The sequence below is a fragment of the Triturus cristatus genome, chromosome 3_1, assembly GCF_964204655.1.
Source record: "Triturus cristatus chromosome 3_1, aTriCri1.1, whole genome shotgun sequence".
In the NCBI taxonomy this organism is placed as follows: Eukaryota; Metazoa; Chordata; class Amphibia; order Caudata; family Salamandridae; genus Triturus; species Triturus cristatus.
The window spans coordinates 709,440,847-709,463,437 of NC_140583.1; the positions used below are offsets into that span (position 1 = coordinate 709,440,847).

Genomic DNA, 22,591 nt, shown 5'->3' on the forward strand with positions numbered 1-22,591 from the left:
AAAACTAGAAGTGAGCATCCAGGTGATGCATATGTGTGATTCCATGTTGTGGTATATGTGTTTTATGTTATATGTAAACAGGACATATTTGCTGAATTGTTTTGACAACAAATGTCTACATACACATGTCTGTCTTTGTAACATTTGTGTTTATAATTGATTTTGAATACAACGATTTGAAAGAAGTCTTGGAGTATAAATAATTATCAATTGTGAGGTACTGCTAAATTAACAAGCTAGACGAGGGGTGTTTGGAAATAAGTGTATATTACAAAGATATAAGATTCCATCAAGGTTAAATAGAAAACCACAAAGGATAATACTGTTGATCCTTTAGCTTTGAATTGTACCAATTGATGGTCTGGGAGGCATCCCTTTACAGACATGATATTTTGATTCCAGCCTCCACAGTCCTGGACCGTATTTTGAGCGGCACTGAGCAGCTTGCATGACCCACAGAATCCAGTTTTGGGAGTCCGATGGGACATGTTGGTACATTATCCATAGCCTTGTCATTTTTGTCAAGGTGCAGAAGAACCGCTGGTATAGAAGCAGGGGTCTTCATAATTCTAATAAGCTCTTCCCAGATGTAATCGATAATTAGTATAGCCCTGAAAGACTAACAAAACGGTTCTTTGAAGTCATAAAGTAAACAGTCCGACTGTTTGGAGGGCATTGGTAAAGCAAATCGTGTTAGTCTACACTCCAAATTATTATGAAGACCTCCTATGTCTTCTGGTGGAGAATCCACTGGAGGACGTGGAGGTGAATCAGGCGAGGAAATCGAATGCTTATCCCACTCCGTACCCGTGTCAAGACATTCTCCTTCTTCCCGCTCTTCATCCCAAGAGACTTCCTAGCAAGGAATGGACTGTGGAGTATTTGGAAATGATCAACCCTGTAGGAGTGGAGCATTACACTGGTGACCCCATTGGAGGTGGAGGTTTGGCCATACCCTCTGCAGGTGGGAATCGCCTACGGTAATCTTCCAACATGAACTCAAGATCTGAGAGCAAGGCAGACTGCATTGCGACTGTGTCCTGCTGATACTGTTGATGTCCCATCTCAAGTTGTGTATAATACGCTTGACCATAATATTCCTGTTTCTTCTCTTTGTCCTCGTCTTGGCACTAAACATGCAAGTCCGACAGACTATACGCATCCCGAAATGGGCCCTCATCTTCGGAATCTTCCTCTTCTAGAAGAAAGCGTTGGCAGAAGAGGAGTAAACTCACTAGGGAAGTATGTTCTGGGGTATTCTGAGTCCATCTGCACCGCAGTAACCTTAGGCGATGATGATTCTGCCCTTAACAGTAATTTTGGTGGCGAAGGAGTCTTTGACGACGAGGTGGTTGCAGTAAACAGCTTTATCGACGTTGACAGAGGTGGGCTCTTTGTCGACTATGGTGTCACCGTCGACGACGGTGTCTTGGCCCATGACTACTTCGTCGATTGTAACTTCTCCGTCGATAGAGACAATGGTGACGATGCCAAAGGGATAGTCGATTAAATCAGTGACTGAGAGACGACGATAGAGAGGTCGTAGACTGTGAGAGAGATATAGAGAAAGATGTTGATGTTCCTGAGGTGCATCGCCTCGTCGTCGCAGGAATTGACGAACCCTTCTTAGATGGCTGGGAACTCGACGACAGCTCTGAAGGCTTTTTACAAATCAATTGTAGCCATGGAGGTGGGGTTTTGGGCTCTGATACAGTCTTTGAAGGCTGATCCCTCCTGTGGGACCCTTTTTTGATCTATGTGGAAACATTGAGAGGATTTTTTGGCACATTTAGAATGTGGATCTTTATCAGTGTGCAAAACATCCCTTTCCCTTTTGAGGGTAATTCTTGAGGAGTTAGACTGCCAACTCTCAGAGTCTGACACAGGATCAGATCTGGTTTTTATCTTCTGAAGCCAAATGAGAATCCGTCCTTCACGGGCTCTGAAAGTCTTGCTTGAGAAGGTGCCACAAATTTTGCAGTCTGAAACCTTATGCGCTGGATAGAAGCAGTAAATGCACTCTTTATTGGGGTTTTCCATATAAAGCCTCTTTTTAAACAGGTACCCAACACTCTGAAGAGAGCCTTTCTTGCCTTGTCTGACATGACTCAGAGCTGGTAGCAAAACAGATATAAAATGTAGACTATATCTCCTTGAAATATAAATGAAATAAAGTCACTTTCCTGAAGGATGAAGTCCAGAAATCTTAAGATGTGAGAAAGCTGAGCAAAGCTCAAAGGAGACTCCCTAGCACAAACGGTAGAAAATCTGAGGTACTGAGCTTCTCTCTGGAGGGTTGTAGAGGGTGATTCATGTTGATTGGATAAGGCATGATGGGTTAATAAACTAAGAGGCCTAGGCCTTTCTTTATTCTTTACCCATCAGTGTACTACTACTACTACACTGCTACTACTACTATTTAAGTACGGAGGACTCCAATCATGACGATGGGGAATACTTCAAGCATGTGAATCTATGAATGTCCAAAACTGGAGTAATGTTGAGTTTCATTACGAGAAACAAAGGATTATTCATGCGAGAGGTGCAAGTCTTTATTACATCTTGATATTCAAGTTGATCTAAAATCTCCAGGACTTGCTTTTTCCCCATCATGTTTTATTGGGTACTATCTCTGTGGAGTTGGAGTCGTTTTTACTGAGTTTACATGGTGAGGAGACTCTGCATCCCACCAGACATGATTGCGGTAAAATGCAGGAGCTAATGCCACCGCCCAATCCGCCCAATATGAATGTTTAGGTGATTCTGGAATGAGGTCGGAGAAAGCTGGTAAAGGAAAATGCTACTTACCAGTATGCATCTGTTCTTGGCATGAAGAGCTGCAGATCCTCACACTTAGCATTAGATCGCCATCTGGTGTTGAGCTCGGAAGCTTGCAACTTGTTGTCTTGGAAGAAGTCTTTGTAGTCACGAGATAGGTGACTCCTCCCTTGGACGATAGTGCGCATGGGCATCGACTCCATCCTCAGATTGTTTTTCGCCATGATGGAGTTAGTAGAAAAGAAAGTTGTCCATGTATGTATATCTAAGTAAGATAGTACTGGAACATATACAGGTCCCGGGGAGGTGAGTGGGTGTATGAGGATCTGCAGCTTTTCATGCCAAGAACAGATGCATACTGGTAAGTAGCATTTTCCGTTCAAGGCATGTGAGCTGCAGATCTCACACTTAGCATAGACTGTACAGCAGTATCTCCCCTAGCGGTGGTCCCCTGTATCTGTTGCAGTAGTTTGAAAAAGTGTTTGAAGAACAGCTCGGCCTACAGAAGCTTGTTGCTTGGCTTGCACGTCAACACAATAGTGTTTAGTGAAGGTGTGTGTTGTAGACCATGTTGCTGCCTTACAAATGTCTTCTAGGGGAATTTTCCCTAAGGATGCCATGGAAGCCTCTAGTTTGCGTGTTGAGTGCGCCCTAGGGGGAATTGGTAATGTGCGCTTGGCTATTTGGTAGCATATTTGGATACATTTAACGATCCATCTTGCAATCCCAGCTTTTGAGATGGGATTACCCGTATGCAGTGGAGAAAAAGCTACAAACAATTGTTTTGTGAAAGGATTTAGTCCTGTCAATGTAACATAGTAGGGCTCTTTTGACGTCTAGGGTGTGGAGAGCTCTCTCTGCTACAGAGTTCGGGTTTTGAAAAAACACTGGTAGCTCCACAGATTGATTAAGATGAAATGAAGAAATGACTTTAGGCAGGAATTTTGGGTTTGTTCTGAGAACCACTTTGTTACGATGTATTTGTAAAAATGGCTCTTGTATGGTTAAAGCCTGGATCTCACTTACCCTCCTGAGAGAGGTGATTGCAATAAGGAAAGCAACTTTCCATGTGAGGAACTTAAGTTGACATTTATGCAGAGGTTCAAATGGGGGTCCCATGAGCCTCGTAAGCACAATGTTGAGATTCCACACTGGAGAGGGTGGTAATCTTGGAGGTATGATTCGCTTAAGGCCTTCCATAAAGGCTTTAATTGCTGGGACCCTAAAAAGTGACAAGTGTTGTCTCTTTTGTAAGTAAGCGGCAAGTGCTGCTAGATGTAGACGTATGGATGAGTATGCCAAATGAAATCTTTGCAAATGTAGCAAGTAGCAAATGATGTTCTGGATGGACGCATCCAGTGGATCGATAGGATTGTTAGTGCAGTAAATGGCGAATCTTTTCCCCTTTGCTGCGTAGCAAGCTCTGGTGGCGTCTGGCCTCTTTAATGATGTTCATACAGTCCGGTGGAAGGTTAAGGTAACCGAACTCTAGGACTTCAGGAGCCAGATCGCAAGATTCAGTTGAGTTGGATCGGGGTGCCTTATCTCTCCATGGTTCTGCGTTTATAATGATGGGGAGAGGTGTAGTTTTTGGTGTGGGACTAGTGAGAGTTCCAGTAGTGTTGTGAACCACGGTTGGCGCGCCCATGTGGGAGCTACTAGGATCATTTTTAGAGACTGTTGTCGGAGCTTGCGTACCACCAGCGGAATCAGTGGGAGTGGCGGAAAAGCGTAGGCAAATCTGCCTGACCAGTTCATCCATATCGCATTGCCCTTTGACAGTGGGTGTGGAAACCTGGCGACAAAGGTTGAGCATTTTGCATTTTCGTGTGTGGCAAATAGATCTATGTCTGGTTGGCCACACATCTGGAAAAAAAGTATAAGAACTCCATAACCGATCTCAAAGATTCCTCATTGACGGCAACCTATCAGCTCCCACCCCGGTCACGGTTGGAGTCCCTCAAGGCTCAACGAGCCTCTCACTGAAGTTCTTAGCTCCGCCAATATCTCCGACCACATGTACGCGGATGACACCCAAATTTACATCAATATCTCTTCACTTAAGGAGGTCCTCGCCCTGAAACTAACCGTCCAGTGGCTTGCCACTAATCAACTAAAACTCAATGCCAAGAAACTGAATTTCTCCTGATCTCCCCCTGCAAAGCCAACCCGGAGCTACAGGTGTGGTTCAAGGCCATCACAGCCTTAAATTGCCCTCCGACCATCTTGGACTACGCCAAATCACTGGGCATATTTCTGGACTGCAACCTGAACATGCGTGACCACATTAATTCAATGGCCAAGGCAGCCAGATTCCACCTGAGCTACCTCTGGAAACTAAAACACTTCATCGATGCTCCGGATTTGAAAATGGCAGTCCAAGCTCTAGTCATATCCAGACTGGAATTTGGATGTTCCACCCTCACAGGCTTACCCAAGCGCTCCTTGGCACCGCTAAAAGCCTGTCTCAACGCAGCAGCCAGACTACTCACCGGCACCAGGAAATTCGACCACATCTCTCCACATCTGAAAGCCCTTAAACTGGCTCCCTCTAGAGGCCAGAATACAGTTGAAACTGGCGTGCATTACACACAAGACCTTATACGCAAACTCCCCTGCATACCTATCACAGAAACTTGTGCTATCAGGAGGAAACAGGAACTCCCGATCCACTAACAGTCTCCTGCGCCGACCCGCCCACTTTCGTAAAAAAAGAACTTACAATAGGGCATTCTCCGGGGCAGCATCAAGAATTTGGAACTCCTTCCCGCCCGATATCAGAAGAATCCCCTCTCTAGTGCACTTCAAGAAGGAGGCCAAAACCTTCCTCATGGGTAAATCCCTGTACTAAGACCCCTTCTCCGCCGGTATGACTTGCTGCTTGATTCCAAGACTATTCAGTCTTCCGCAACTCTACAACCGGACACCATCGAGACCCCAGGGGGCCACGGTCTCCGCCAACCCTAGCTTGAACTTTAACCTCTCATTTGTGTCCCCTTTGCCCCCATGCTCCCTCATCCCCCCACCTTTTATATTTCTCTGTTTTTGGATTCTTTGTTTTTCTATTGTTTTTTTCCCTTGTTAACCATGTAAAGCGCTCGGATACCCTCACGGGTCATGTTCGCGCTCTATAAGACATTAAAATAAAAACTTGTGGATGTAGTTCCCATTCATGAATCTGTTTTGTCTGTCGGCTTAACAGATCCGCAATGTGATTGTGAACTCCTGGAAGGTATTCTGCGAGGAGGTATATGTTTTTTGGAATGGCCCACCTCCAAATGTTCTGTGCAAGCTGGGACAGTTGTAGAGAATGTGTTCCTCCCTGTTTTTGTATTTAATACATAACTGTCATGTCTATTCGTATCAGGACGGCTTTGTTTTGTACATGGAGTTGGAATGATTTCAGGGCTAGGAATATCGCGGTGGAGCACTTTGTGTTGAGTGGTCCATTTGCCCTGCGTTGTGTGAGCTAAGAGATCGGCTCCTCACCCTGTGAGTGATGCATCTGTTAGTACTATCTGTGGAACAGGCTCGAGGAACAGCCGCCCTTTGGACAAGTTTTTTGTGTTCCACCACTGCAGAGACCAATGTGTGCGGCTGTCCACCAACACCAGATCTGTAAGTTGTCCCTGAGCCGGATTCCATTGATGTGCTAGACATTCCTGTAAGGGACACATTTGAAGTCTTGCGTAAGGTACGATGAAAATGCAAGACGCCATCATGCCTATGAGTTGCATGAACACTCTGGCTGGGAGTGTGTGTTGGATTTGAAATTTGGTAATGAGAGCTTGTATACTGGCTATCCTGGCTGGGCTGGGATACGCTAGAGCTGTGGGAGTATTTATTGTGGCCCCCAGATATTGATGTACATGAGAGGGCTGAAGGTGCGACTTGGTATAGTTGAGTGTGAAACCCCAAGTTGTGTAGTGTTTGGATGGTTTGATGAGTGTGCTGGATACACTGGTTGAATGATCTGGCTTTTATTAGCCAGTCGTCCAGGTACGAGAAGACATGGATCTGTTGTCTTCGTAGGTGTGCTGCTGCTACTACTGCAAAGCACTTGGTAAACACTCTTGGAGCAGTGGTGACCCCGAATGGAAGGACTTTGAACTGATAGTGTTGTCCGTCCAGTACGAACCTTAGATACTTCCTGTGAGCAGGATGTATGGGAATGTGGAAGTAGGCGTCCTTGAGATCTAGTGTGGCAAGTAAGTCTCTTGTAGTAGGGGAAGCACCTGTTGGAGTGATCATGTGAAAATGATCCGCGTGTATATACTGATTGAGGGGTCCGAGGTCGAGAATTGGCCGTGGGGTGCAGTCCTTTTTGGGGATTAGGAAATACAGGGAGTAAACCCCTGTTTCCCTGGTGTAGTAAAGGGACTGGCTCTATGTCGCGCTTTTGAAGCAGTGAGAGAAACTCTTGTTTCAAAAGTGTAAGATCCGTCTGTGGACATTGGACGCTGTCTGGGTGGTATGTTTGGGGGGGAAGGGGGAGGGGGTAGCTGTAAGTTCCAGGCAGTAACCATACTGGATAATTTGTCTTACCCACCTGTCTGTTGTGATGGAGTTCCAGACAGGTAGGAACTGTGTTAATCTTCCCCGACCGGAGTGGAATGGACTGGGGGGAGTGGAGGGAAGTTACTGTTTAGCAGCAGGGGAGGTAGAGTGTTGTTGTTACCTCAGTACTCTTCCTTTAATGTTGTTCCCTCTGTAACCTCCTCTGAAAAATCCTCTATTAGGGGATGTTTGGGTGGTGTTTTTAAAGGATGATGAGCTATCTGTGTCCACGTTCTTGGAGGCTCCTCTATAGAAGGAGCGAAGAAAGGAGCCACGCATTTGCGGAGACTGCAACGCTCCCATGGACTTAGCAGTCTCTGTATCTTTTTTCATTTTTTTAAGAGCAGTGTCCACAGCCGGCCCAGAAAGTTGGTTTTGATTGAATGGCTGATTTAGAATGGTTGTTTGGACCACTTGTTTGAAGCCTGAAATGCGCAGCCAGGCATGTCTTCTGAGCAGCACACTAGTATTGACAGACATAGCAGCAGTGTCCACTGCATCAAGGGCACATTTAATTGCGTTGGTGATTAGTTTGCCCTCTTGGATTAGGTCATTTGCTTGAGTTTTATACTGGTCAGGCAAATGCTGTAATAGGGTTTCCAGCTGGTCATAATGGGCCCTATCCTATCTAGCCAGAAGTGCTTGAGTGTTGGCTATGCGCCAGAGATTGGCCGCCTGCGCAGCTACCCTCTTGCTAGATGCGTCTAATAATTTAGATTCTTTATCAGGGGGGCAGTGCGTCCCCTGAGGTTTGTGAATTAGCTCGCTTTCTAGCATTGGACACTACTAATGAATCTAGAGCTGACCTTTGATGTACGCAGGATCTTCAGGGGCAGGTCTATATTTCTTATTGATCCTGGGATTAAGAATCCTGGCCCATACAAGATCTTTAAATATGTCGGGAGCATGCTTAATGACCCCTTTAATCATTGGCAATATTTGTACAGTTTTCTGGGACTGTTCAAATGTGTCTAGAAGAAAATCCTCCTCTGGTGTGTCTGAGTGCATGTGCACCCCATGAAATACAGCAGCCCTATTGAGGAGTTGTCCAAACCCAATATCATCTGGAGGAGATGGTTTTGCTGGGTATGGTTGGGGGCTTGGGAGGTCTGGGGGATCTATTGAATCACTGTAATCCCAATCGTCTTGTGGTGGGTCATCTGGGTCTGTGAACGGGTCATTAAGGTCACCCCCCCACCCCTAGATCACCATCATCGTCTGGAGGTGGTGTATGTGGTGGAGAAGTTACAGGCTGAGGTGGTGTAACAGGTTTGGGGAGAGGAGGGGTGTTAGTTGGAAGGACAGGAAAAGGAAGCATAGGCGATGTGGCACAGTCCTTAACAGGCACTGGAGGGGTTTGTGCTGTGTCCAATTTCCTCTTCTTGCATGGCACAGCTGTGACATGTCCTGTTTTAGGGTTGCTATAGATCTTTTTCTGTTTACGATCAACAGGATCAGGATGAAAAAGTTGCTCCTCCTCGATAACTGGTTTCGGCGCCGATTTTTTCGGTTCCGAGCAGGCGGTTGCTGAGTCTTATGCTCTTTGGCCTTAGGTGGCGTGGTGGAATCCTTAGGCTTGGTTTTCGGTTCCGAAGGCTTTGGTTTAGGAGCCGTAGCGTGATTTTTAGATTTAGAGGTGTTAGATGCCGGCTTATCCACAGGCTCCGATGTGTTCGAGGCCGGTTTGTCTTTTAAGTGGAAGGAATCTGAGCTGATTTCGGAGCAGAGTGTTCTTTTGGCTTCGGTGCCGAAGGTGCCGGTGGGACTAGTACATGCAGTTTGCTCGGTCCCGAGCTACCGGAAGGCTGGTCTTTTATTCTTCGGAGCCGGAGGCGGGGCTTCTGAAGTGTGTTTTCGATCACGACTGTGGCCAACAGGTGAAGTCTTGACCGGTGCCTTCTGCTTCGGTGTGGGGATTGGGGAAGGGGCAGTAGTACTCACTCGTTGCCCAAGAGTGATGGCGTCGTCTGAGTCTCCTGCCTCTGACACGATTTGGAGATCTTCGGAATCTTCTTCTGGGACATCTGGGCCTTCGTCGAAGATGTCCACCGGTTCCAGAGCTGATCTCCATGGCGCCATGACGTGTCGTCGAGCTAGACGATCTGGAATGGTCTTCTTTGATTGAAAGGAGGCGCAGGCTGGGCAGCTGGACTCGTCGTGATCTGGCGAGAGGCACAGGTTACAGACCTTGTGATGGTCACTGTGAAAATTTTGCTCCACACTGGGGGTATTTTTTGAAAGGTGTCCTTTCCATGAGCCATAGGCCTTATGGCGTCAATAGGCCTAGCGGCCCGTGTCTACGACTGGAATTAAACCAATGAAAGGCGCGTCGAGATGTAGAGTTGTCTAGTCCATTGGAAAAGTTTGTGAAAGTTTTGAGCGTCGAAAAGCTTGAAAAGTAAAGTTTCGAACCGATGCGCAAAAATTGCATCCGAACCCAATGGCGGAAAAAAACAATCTGAGGATGGAGTCGATGCCCATGCGCATTATCGTCCAAGGGAGGAGTCACCTATCTCGTGACTACAAAGACTTCTTCCAAGACAACAACAAGATGTAAGCATCCGAGCCCAACACCAAATAGCGATCTAATGCTAAGTGTGAGATCTGCAGCTCACATGCCTCGAACATTTCAGTTTCTCCTTTTGGGCAATCCATGGCATCCAAGTTGTTGAAGTAGGGCAGGTGAAAGAAGCACGAGAAGACCTAGTTAAAAAGCTCTTTGGTGTCGCTCCTGCTCCCACAGCCGATGGCAAGGTCCGCTCCATGTTTCCCCAAGTTCCCTGGAGTTTGGTATCAGAGGTCTTGACAGGCAAATTAACTCTACAGGGGAAAACATGCTACCTTTCTTCAACAATCATTGTGTAGTGTGTATACAAGAAACATGAAAACTTATCAAGTAAACTGATTCATAATTTTACTACCCATGAAATATTGCCTAGTAAGAATGATTTGGAGACCTAGCGGGCGGCTTCTGATAATGATTAGCAACAAATTTCATATTAGAAGCTTTAAAGTTAAAACTACTGACTATATAAAGCATCATAATATACCAAGATGTTTGATAATAAACATCTACTTCCCACCGTGCCTTTTAAAAAATAAACAATTATGCATTAATAGTAGAACTTGACTTCCTCATTGGGAAATACAACTGATTATTTATAATCATGACCACGGACTTAAATCAAAATCTTACATTCAGCTACTCATGCTCTAAGCTCCAAGGAACCCGACTTGAGCTACAATAACCCCTTCTCAAAGTAACACGTTCAGGGAATATTACACATTTAAATCCACTTAAAGTGTGATGGCTCATCTGCGGGATCTGCTTAGAGAGCAGGCTTCAGATCTCCCACAGGATTGGGGCCGAGAGTGTTGTCTTCTTCTGCCACGCAGAAAAAGAAGTTGGTTTGGGACATTCCTCATGCGGTTTAAAACGCGTGGAGTGGGGACATATCCCTGGCACACAGGAGGCAGGAAGCCAAAAATCAATGAAAGGGTATAAAAATGTGGTAAAAGAAAATTACCTCTAAAGATCTGCACTGTTGGCACCGAAAGGAAGGACCGGATGTCAGCGTGCTAGGGTGGCACCTATACCGGCACTGTGTGTCATTTCTGACCCAGACAACGCCAATACAGAGCCAATCATCCCCACCTACCAGTGTGTAGATGTACTGCTCAAGATTTTCCGGATCCAGTCTGACATCTGGGTAATATTCTATGTTGAAGAATCTGCAGTAGGAGGTCTTGATCAGAAATGTTTCTGAAACCCTCCCTCTCTTGGAAAGGCATTGGAAAGTCACTTTAGTCCTTTCAGCTAAGCTGGTGATATTGTTCCATTTGTTTCAAAACAGTCTGATGATAGGGTTTTGGATGTATCTGTATGCTTGATCAGTTGGAGTGCACTTTACAGTTACAAGGCATACAAAGAAATATTACACTTTTTACGAGTTTCCTTTTTTCCCCATCCACCCTAAACTGTGTGTGTTGATATCTTCAACAGTACATACAGATGACCGTTTTGAGGTCGGCAGCCCCTCACTTATAGCATTCTTTTGCAAGAGTACCTTCAACTTTTTTGAGTATACGGTGCACATTCACTGAGGGAGCTATGGCTTCTAAGTCCTTCTGGGCTGGGTCCAGGCTGGACGGTATTCTAAAAATGAGCAGAAAGGTCAACAGTTTCAATTTATTTTATTGCAGGCCAAATCAGCTTGCTACAAAGAATGTGAGGAGAATGCTTTAAACTTGTATGTGACCTATTTAATAACTTTTTGGATTGTTTCCAGTTCTGTTTTAGACCAATCTAATGGGTCAAGCCTAAACTGAGTGATATGGAAGGACCATACTTTTATAGTGAGGATTCTGGATCGAAGGAATACGTTACCTAGGCTGCTGTTTAAGGTTTTCGCATTTGCTATGGTTACATTCCTCCAGGGAACCTAATTTTGGCGCACCAAGAAAAGAAGAAGTTTGTTTACGCCCATGCCTTATTTATAGTATTGGTTGGATTACTTTTATGTTCATGCTTCCTGATTGGGAATGAGGGATTGTGGAAAATGTAGTTTTGTTAAATGTGCTGTGTAAATAAAGCAGTTAAATAGACAGTGAAATATCGGCCTTATCAGTCTTTAAATCCGGGCTCGGCTCTCCTTCAGTCTTAGCTAGGAGAACCTGCAATTGCAAGGGTAAAAGTTTATCCTTTTATGAACTGACCCTTTTTTAAGTTTGGAGTGCATCAATGCATTAAAGTCACAGAAAACCGACATTCTGCCATTCCATTACCGAGTGAACGCTACCTATACTACAAAGCACGTTAGCGTTCTCACCATGTTTCGGATATATTTTAGTAACATGAAAGAAGGAATATCCATTCAGAGGCAACATAGAAATTGGCACACAGCTTTCTAAGGAGTTTAACATACTATGAATATACACAACTTTATGGCAACATACAAGACAGAATAATCTAAATCAGATAAAAGTTAAGCAATTTAAACAAGGGAAGGGAAATTAATTTGAAACAAATGTCAAATACACAAAGTACTTTGTGTTCACCATCAACTCGTACAACCATTGGACAAAAAAGAATTGATTATTTTCGTCAATATTCAACCAAGCAGATAAATACTTACTGCTTCTTCTCATTCATATCCCAGGCATCAAGTATTCTTTCCACTAAATGGCATTTCAAAAAAACCTAGGGGAGAAACATTACCACCTCGTATTTGATAACTGCAGCAGCACATGTGGCAACATTTGCATGTTTCATTTTAAAGTGCCCCTTCCCCCAACCCCCCCAAAAATCTTAAACATTTCGGAGCATATTTTAGGAAGGTCATAACATCTACAGCCGTCTAGTAACATCACAATTCAAATAAAATAAAAACGTCTAAAAAAATAATATATATATATCATGTGATCAAGACCGGGTTTCCCGGTCGAAACGCGTCATGCTGGCTGAAAATATGGAATAAAGCACTGAAATTCAAAGAATACTTGGCTGTGTGGTGGTCCGTTCCTGCTCTTTCGTTTAACGGATTTATGCTGGATCGTGCTCGATATATATATACATATATATATATATATATATATATATATATTTACCAGTTGGCTACGTTTACAATGACTAAAAGGGCAGAAGAGGAGCAGTCTATTATAATAGAGACCAGACATTGTCTGAAAAATTTTCTGAATGTCAGGGTATGTTTTCAAACTCTTAGTATATATCTTCAACTCTAAAGTCAACCTGAAGTACAAGTTACTTACCTTCGGTAACGATGTATCTGGTAGGGACGATTCTAGCCGCAGATTCCTTAACGTAAAATTATCCCCAGGCGTGAGACTGGAGCCGGAATTTTTTTTGCCAAAGCATCTCTGCGCGCCGGGGGCAGCACCACGTGACCCCGCCCTGACGTCGTCCGCGGACGTGACATCAGCGAGGTCGCATAAGTCTCACCCCGGCACGCTGACGTCAGTTTTCTTCGGAGAACTTTTCCGCGCCACAACGCGGAGCCATCACAAATAAAACTGCGAGAGTATGAGAACAGTGTGCGAAAAAAATCAGTGAAACAGAAAGGGAAGAAGCAAATGGTGAGGAACAGCACCATTAGGGACAGTGCCAAGCACTGTGTTACTGAAAGTCATGGAAGGGAAAGAGCAGAGCACCGCTCTGAGAAGCAACGCTGCAAAGTGAAGGCGATATCCCCCCTGGAGGCAGAAACACACGCGAAAAATGTCATGGCAGACGACAAAGTCTGCAAACCCAATCTAGAACAGTGAAGGGCAACAAGTCCAGAACAAGTCCAGAACAGAGGAGTAACTACAAATTACCCCAAGACAACACCATCAAGGAGAGTCATATCCCCTGTAAAGAACTAAAGGCCGAGGCACAGCCAAGAGACCCCAAACCAGAGGACTGCAGAGGAGTCCGAAAACCACAAGCAATGAAAAAAGGGAGAAGATTATAAGGAGGCCCCATACTGGAAAACCAGGGTGTAGGGATGCAGGAGTACACATGAACCTACCGTCCAATCACCAGAAAGGAAGGAGTGGAACAAATTAACAGAACAAAGCATCCTGCCAGGGAGAAAGGGAAAGAGGGCACCCGCAGAAGACAAAGCCACCCAAAGGGGGGCGATTGCAGAAGACCAGCTGACAGGTCCTTGCAGAACAGGGAGGAAGGGCGGGTCGTGAAGGAATCTGCAGCTAGAATCGTCTCTACCAGATACATCGTTACAGAAGGTAAGTAACTTGTACATCTGATAGAGACTAGCAGCCGCAGATTCCTTAACGTAGAATAGATACCCTAGTCATACCCAGAGGGGAGGAGGATCTGCGAGAGAACCTCACCAGCTTGGAAGAACACAGGGCCCCAACAGGGGATGTGTCATGGGGACAGGAAGGACGGCCTAGCCCCCACCAAGCAGAAGTAAGCAAGAACAAGAAGGAAAGGCCAGGATACCACAAGCCTACCCGAAAGGCAAAGGGCATCTGCCAGAAAACCCAGAGGGACAGACGGCACCAAGCAAGTACCAAAGGAAGAAAAGAACCACCCGCAAAATCCAAGGAGAAGAGGTGGAACGGAGGCATAGCCAGCCGGCGAACACATACCGAAGGAGACGGCTGAACAGGTAGCAGCCCCGAGGCAGGGGACGAGGCAGGAACGGCTCCCACAGGCAATAAACGCAGACATGAGAAGGGACAGGAACAAACAGGCACACGCCAAGGCCCACGGAGGCGGACCATAACCACCAGGCTTGCACAGCAGGCAGCTGGTAATACCAAGAAGCAGTGTGCCCAGAACAAGCTGAGCACAAGACGAAGACAGAAGCAAGGGAACCCCAGAACAAGCCCCAGAGGAGGACCATCCCAGCGGCACGAAGAGAAGTGGGACCGACCAGAAGATAAAGAGGAGAAGAACCAGAACATAGGAGAACACTAGGAAACAACCTAGCTCCCCTGGAACAAGGCAGAGGACCAGGCCGAAATGTTGGAAAATAAGGTGTAAACACCAAGACACGACGCCGTAGACGGCATGACAAAAGTCAGGCTATCGACCCAACAGCTGAAGAGGGAAGGCACAACGCACAGAAGCAGACATCCCGCAGGAACAAGGGCAAAACGTATGACAGGCAATCCCTGCAGAAGAAGGGTAGAAACACCATCGGATACTGAGCGGGACAGAACCTGGAGCAGCACAAGCTGCGCCAAGCCAGAAGCGAGAGAGAGACCGCACCAAGCAGCATACAGACACATGGAAAGGTGAGAAACCCGAGAGGGTATCCAAACCCGCCCAGCGTAGGATAGAGCTATACAATAGCCTACAAGTACCCCACCTAGGGTATGACATGTCCCGAAACAAACCCGGGGAACACCTCTTAGGGAAACCCGCAGCAGAGAACAGAAAAGACCTGTAGGCATCACCACAGGCAGCTTACCAATCAGCCAGAAAAATACACAGATGGTCCAACCTGAGGACCTATACGGGTTCTCTAACAGCCAAAAATCGCACTAAAGTTGAAGGGCTGTACCAGCAGCCAGAAGTACAGAGGGACCAACGCAAGGACCCCGAAGTCGTTCCAAGCCACCCACAGCACACAGACTGGCCAACCGAAACACTAGGCCCAACAAGAAAGGGGGGATAAACATCTCCCATAAGACACCTGAGGACCGACTCTTGAAAATGTCAAGATTCATCCACCGATATGTTTAATTGTGATGAAGCTTAGACGTTTAAAAACAGTGAAGGAAGTGTAATACTGACTATAAGTGGGTCAGATACATCCTGTTAAGATCATCTTGGTCGACATGTTTCAGCTTATTATGTGTAACTCACGAAGCTTTCTTCAGGACCTAACCAAAAAATCCACCTTGGCGGTATAAGCTTACTAAAGCTTATCCTGACCTCAGGTGTAGTTAACCGATACACTCACGGTTTCGCTATATGCCTTCCACAACTCCGAAAGGATATCTGTAAGGAAATAAATAACACAAATGTGTTGTATCAGCATATGACTATCATCTGTGTGTTATTTCATACCAGGAACAGATTTATGTAGTGTCTATCTAAGAACTAGGAGATCAATATGATTCTATAGCTACAATAGACTGTGCTGAAACTCCGTGGTTAGCTTGACAGATCTACAAATGACATTTGCATTGTGAATGATGATATAAACCTTAATTTTAGGAAATACTCAGACACTTCGACCAACGAGTCATTACAAAAATAATAAATAAAGTTACCAAACCAGTGTGATCACAATAAAAACAAGGCACTAATGACCAAATGATTTAGAATGGAAAACAAAGGCACTCACGTATATGAAAAATGAGCTGAGCTCCTTAGGCAAGAAGGTGGGTGGCGGGACTACAGAACAACTGTATAAGGGACAAAAAACGGGAAGATTGCATTCAATCCAAAAGTCCCTCGGTTGCTCCGCCAAGTCAGCATTTAGTAAAGAAACGAACGATAGGAATCGAACCGTATGCGGTACTCACATCTTCCAAGTCCACTGCCTGGTTCTTAGACCTACGTGATACCACCGAGCCCGGAGTCAGCGACATGGTGGTCATGCTGGTTAAAGTAGGGGAAAACTCCATATTGACCGGAAACCAGGTTCCGGCGAAAACAGACAGACAACGGACTACTTCGTTTGTTGATCAGAGAAAGACTAGACCGTTGAATGCAAACACGTAGTTCAAAGCTTTACTCGATTTGAGAGACAGACAGACAATATCACAGAACTGGGACGATCGGTAATCAAAGGGATTTCAGAGAAAGCGGACAGGTTCCCCAAGGTGGAAAATCATTATTGTTGGTAACATGAATGGTTATGCGGGGAAAGCGTCATCATTTCCATTATGAACCCCCATCCCGTGTGATTTAAAAAAAGGCAAATAAAAGCGTGGATCGAAAGAACACGGGGTATGTGAACGATCTCAATCCCATCCTAACGTTGTCATAGGGCATAAAAGTACTTCGTTACTAATACGCCAGAAAACTGAATAGGCACAATTGTTTGCTAATGATAGTTATTTGCGCCTCAGAACAGTACCCCACGGGATATTATCATTAAGACCGGTCAAATGTGTGGAAAGACGGTAAATCCAGCGCGGTTCCTTTTCGAACAAAATCGCTGGGTTCACCTGTTCAATGATGGTCCAATGTAGATCATCCACCGTGTGGTTAAAACGCAGAAAATGTTCAGTTAGTTTCGTCATATTTTTCTTACATCGGATATTACTCCAATGTTCTCCAATGCGTAACTTCACCTTCCGTGTGGTCATCCCCACATATCTCAGATCGCACAGGCATGTGATTAGGTATACTACGTCAGCAGTGTTACAATTGGTGTGACTCCGTTGCGTCCAGATTTTACCTGTTTCCAAAGTCAGAGTTCTTGTGGTGGAAGTGAGATAGCAAATACTACATGACCCACAAGGATAATGACCAAGAACGGGAGGTAGACCCCACGCATTGGCTTCTTTGGCCGTTTGGTTCTCCGTGACTTTCTGGTGTAATCTCACTTCGCAGACCCACCACCGGAGTTGGTATTGCTTGGGTATGTATTCTAAGGTAAGGAATCTATCACTCACTAATGTCTCTTACAGATATATCGTTACACAAGTAAGTAACTTGTGCATCGGAAAGAGACACGTTACTGATAGATTCCTTAGCTTAGAATACATACCCAAGCAATACCAACTCCGGTGGTGGGTCTGCGAAGTGAGATTACACCAGAAAGTCACGGAGAACCAAACGGCCAAAGAAGCCATCTCTCCGGACCGGACTGTCAAGGCAATAGTGCTTAGTGAAAGTATGCAACAAGGCCCAAGTGGCCACCTGACAGATGTCTTGCAGGGGGACACCGCGTCCCAATGCTGTAGTAGCTGCTGTCGCCCTGGTAGAATGGGCGCGCAGCCCAACCGGAGGTTCCGTTTTAGCCAGAGTAACAGGCTTTAATGCACAAGACAACCCATCGGGCGATAGTTCGCTTGTGCACAGCCCGTCCTTTATTAGCGCCCACGTAGCCAACAAAGAGCTGGTCATCCACCCGTGTTGTGTGCGGTTGAGATCGAATGAAAGCGCACGTTTTGGGTCCAGACGGTGGAGCCTCTCCTCTTCTCTTGAAGGGTACGGAGGCGGAAATAAAGTGGGCAGAGTGAGAGTTTGCCCAAGATGAAAGGCAGAGACTACTTTTGGTAGAAAGGAGGGACACAGTCGAAGCACAACCTTGTCTGGATGAATGGCCAGGAAAGGAGGTATACAGGAAAGAGCCTGGAGCTCACTCACCCGCCGAGCGGAGGGGATGGCCACCATGAAGACAGCTTTCAAAGTCAATAACCGCAAAGGACAGTTATAAAGAGGCTCAAAGGGAGCACACATCAATTATGTGAGAACCAGGTTCAAGTCCCATTGAGGCATCACAAAAGGAATAGGAGGGAAAAGTCAAGTAATGCCTTTGAGTAATCTATTGACAACTGGGGACTTGAAAAGAGGGCTGATCAGGCAGCCTAAGAAAGGCTGAAAGAGCAGAAAGGTAGCCCATGATAGTGCCCAGAGCAGAGCTCTGCTGGGCCAAAGAGAGAACGAACAATAGGACCTCAGAAAGAGGGGCAGAAAGAGGATCTACAGCTTTCACTGTGCACCATGCCACAACTTTTTTCCATCGACAGGCGTATACCGTTTTAGTGGAGAGACGCCTGGCTGCCAGAATCACATTACAGACTTCAGGAGGCAAGTCAAATGTAATTAGCTGTCGCTGCTCAATCTCCACGCATGGAGGTACTGCTGACGAAAACTTTCCGGATCCAGTCTGACGCCTGGAGATAACTCTAAGGTAAGGAATGTATCACTAACATTTCTCTTTCAGATACTGCAGGCCTTGAAGCCGGGCATCCCTGATGCACCAGGAGCGTAATGACAGGCAGCTCCAAGTGGGTTTTGTACCACACCAGAAGTGATGGAGCAGAGCTACATACAATGCTGCTACCAAAGCAACAAATAAATTGAGACCTTTTTAGATGTCAAAAAGAGACCAGCCCATAGAACAGGGAGGGAGGAGAGGCATTTGCAAGTTGGTAAGAGTATCCTCCAGAAGGAAAAGGTTAATTACCCTGTAATCATCTGTTTGTGGCATGTAGTGCTATAGATTCACATGCTGTGCCATCTAGTCTTGGGTTTGAAAGTGTGAAAGTTGTTTTTCTTCAAAGAATTCTTCTCATCATGATAGTTTGACTCTACTTCGGCTTGTAATGCACATGGTAATAGCCGCCATTGTTGGATTGTTTTTCCACACGACAGGTGAGGATGACAAAAGTAGATGGACACAGGAAAGAGATGACCATACAGAGGAAGAGGGCAATGGTAAGTGCAACAAACAAAGGCGTCTGGAGAGGAGGGTGACCGCATGCAAATCTACAGCACTACATGTCACGAACAGATGCTTACAGTTTAAGCAACATTTTATGTTCAAGGCATGTGAGGCTGGAGATACACATGCTGTCTGACTGAAAAGCAGTCCTTCCCTAAGCGGTGGTTAGCCTGTGGAAGTTGCAGTGTACTGAAAAAGGGTACGAAGTACAGCCTGGCCAACATTTCCTTGCTGGTGGGCTAATACATCTACACAGTAGTGCTTTGTGAAGGTGTGTGGTGTAGACAAAGTTGCTGCTTTATAAATATCAGCTATTGTGATGTTACCAAGGAAGACCATAGAGGCTCTTTTCTTTTGGGTACAATGGGCTCTGGGGGAAGAAGGCAAAATCCTTTTAATTTTCATATACCAGTTTTGGATGACTATCTCTATGAACCTGAAAGGTTCTTCTAATGTTAAAGTCTGAAGCTCATCAATACATCTTTGTGATGTAATGACTACTAGAAAAGCTATCTTCCTAGGAAAAAAACTAAGTAATAAGTGGAGGGTCTCGAAAGTGGGGGGGTCCCCATAAGTTTTGTGAGGACAATATTTAGGTTCCACACCGGGGCTGAAGGTACCTGGGGAGGAATGACCCTTTAAGTCCCTCCATAAAAGCTTTGATGACTGGAATTCTGAATAGCTAAACAGTCTTTTTGGGAGAAACACAGCTACAGCTGCAAGGTGCAGCCAAACAGAAGTGAGACCCCACGTTTGGGGGGGTGGGGGGGACTCCCGGTCTCAAAGCAGTGGTGGCTGACGTCGCTCTGGTGGAATGCGCACGCAGTCCCACTGGAGGCTTCTTCTTTGCCAAATAATAGCAAGTTTTGATGCACTTAACGACCGACCTGGAGATGGTACGTTTGTGCACGGTCCAAACTTTCTTAGCACCCACGTAACCAACAAAGAGCTGGGCGTCCACCCGGAATGGTTTGGTGCGATCCAAATAGGACAGCGCACGTTTTGGATCCAGACGGTGGGGCCTCTCTTCCTCTTCTGAAGGATGCGGAGGCTGAAAGAAGGTGGGCAAAGTAATAGTTTGGCCAATGTGGAAAGAAGTAACCACCTTGGGAAAAAAGGAAGGTCTAGTTCTAAGAACAACCTTGTCCGTATGGACAGCCAGCAAGGGAGGCTTGGAAGAAAGAGCTTGTTAGCTCACTCACTCTGCGTGCATAGGTGATGGCCACCAGAAAGGCAGTTTTCAAAGTAAGAAGCCTAAGAGGACAGTTATGTAGCGGCTCAAAAGGAACGCACATAAGATAGTTAAGCACCAAGTTCAAGTCCCACTGGGGTATTACGAAGGGAACAGGAGGAAAGAGATGAGAAATGCCCTTAAGAAATCTATTTACAACAGGGGATTTGAAAAGAGAATGCTGATCAGGAAGCATAAGGAAGGCCGAAATGGTCGAGTGGTAACCTTTGAGTGGCCAAAGAACGGAGGAAGAAGAGCACCTCAGAAAGAGGGTCGGAAAAGGGATCCACAGCCTTTGCTGTGTACCATGCCACAAATTTGTTCCATCTGCAGGCGTATACCGTCTTAGTGGAGGGACGCCTGGCTGCCAAGATAACATCGCAGACTCCGGGAGGCAGGTCAAACTACGTCAACTGCCGCCACTAAATATCCATGCAAGGACGTGGAGGCAGGACAGGTTCGGGTGGAGGACTGCCCCCTGCTGCGACAAAAGATCCCCCCGAAGAGGCAGTCGGATCGGAAGATCGATGGCCATGTTGAGCAGCTCGGGATACCATACTCTTCGTGCCCAATCTGGAGCCACAAGAATAACTTGGGCCCGGTCGCTCTTGATCTTCTTCAGCACTCTGGGTTTTAGTGGTATAGGCGGAAAGGCGTATAGAAGACTGCAACTTCACTCGTGACGAATGTGCCGCCTAGCGAGTCCGGCCTTGGAAATTCCAACAAGCAGAACTGCTGACATTGCACGCTCTCTTCTGTGGGGAATAGATCTAACTAAGGTGCTCTCCACTACTGAAAGAGACCTTGTACCACACCGAGTGAAGAAGCCATTTGTGATCCATCATGCACCAGAGGCTGAGTTCATCCGCCCTGGCGTTCAGGGTACCTGCCAGGTGTTGAATCACCAGGAATATGCCCTGATGTTCCAGCCATGTCCAGAGGCGGAGGGCCTCCTGACATAGGGTCCACGACTCCACCCCGCCTTGTTTGTTGCAGTACCACATGGCGGTGGTGTTGTACGTGAACACCTGCACCACTCTTTCCCGGACAGAGGGAAGGAATGCTTTGAGTTCAAGACTAATCGCCTGAAGCTCCAGAAGGTTGTTGTGGATCCTGGACGCCAGAGACCAGAGGCATCTGATGTCCGCCTCCCCATGTGGCCGCTGTGAGAAGTGGGCCTGATATATGATGTCACTAATTCTAGTGTACACCTTGTATCAGTCCAAACAACCCTTATGGTGATTGGTTGTAAAGTCAACCTTATAGACCAGCTATCCTAGTGGTAGCATGGACAAGAGCAGTCTTAGGCTAAACTCTGAATGGCATGTGAAGCCATCTGTTATACCATATGTAATCCCTTGAATACCAAATGAAAGGACACCACAACAGATATATATATAAAATAAAGTGTATTTATTCTAGTCAAACCCTCAGCACTCTTTATGAGATTCGAGGTAAGTACAACACAGTCTTATTCAAGCATACATTAAGTCACACAGGCAAGTAATACAGTTAGGCCCTAGGGGCCACGCAACCCATGTACTAAGTAAGTGGTATAAGGACCACTGTTGCGGAAATGGGATAGGCCTAGGGATTCGCTGGGGCTACACTACCCTACCAACAGTTAGGAAGTGGGAGGCCCACGGGATTCAGGTGCAGAGGGGAAACACTCACGCGTAATGCGTATAATAGATAGAAATAGTACAGTTTAGAATTAATAAGATTTAGGACACTTCTGGAGTAGCTAGGAAGTCGAGACTTGAGAACTAGACACTAGGATAGTCAATACCCTGATGAGCACCGGAGTACCCAATTACCTAGCCCACTGGCTGCGGGTGCATAGGTGTGAACTTGCGTCGGGTTTCGTCGTCGACTCCTATGGATGCCTGAAGGAAAGATGCTGACAGGCAGTCAGTGAAGAGTTTGCGGTGGATCCCAAGGCCGGGATCAAGAAGGAAGGATACCTGCAAGCAGAAGGGACAGAGTCTGGGTCACTAGTCAGTGACCACGTGGAACCAGGAAGGAACCAGGCGATGTCGGGAGATTGCAGGTGAAGAGGTGAAGCTTGTCGCAGCAGCCATGGGTACCAGGAGACGTCGAGGATGACCAGGACCAGGAGGCGAGCTGTCCCACAAAGGCTCGTGCT

At 46.1% G+C, this 22,591-nt stretch overlaps 1 protein-coding gene across 25 annotated transcripts in view; it reads right to left on the minus strand.

The window, feature by feature from the left end:
* Positions 1 to 22,591, minus strand: part of PPP6R3 (protein phosphatase 6 regulatory subunit 3) — a 1,519,855-nt gene that overhangs the window by 692,905 nt on the left and 804,359 nt on the right. For all 25 annotated transcript variants that reach the window (XR_014978878.1, XR_014978880.1, XR_014978879.1 and 22 more), the window contains one exon: positions 12,471 to 12,535. Coding sequence is in view for 20 of the 25 variants with exons in the window: in XM_085644788.1 (XP_085500914.1) it covers positions 12,471 to 12,535 (65 nt within the window). In the remaining 5 variants the exon portion in view is untranslated. The remainder of the gene's footprint in view (positions 1 to 12,470; positions 12,536 to 22,591) is intronic.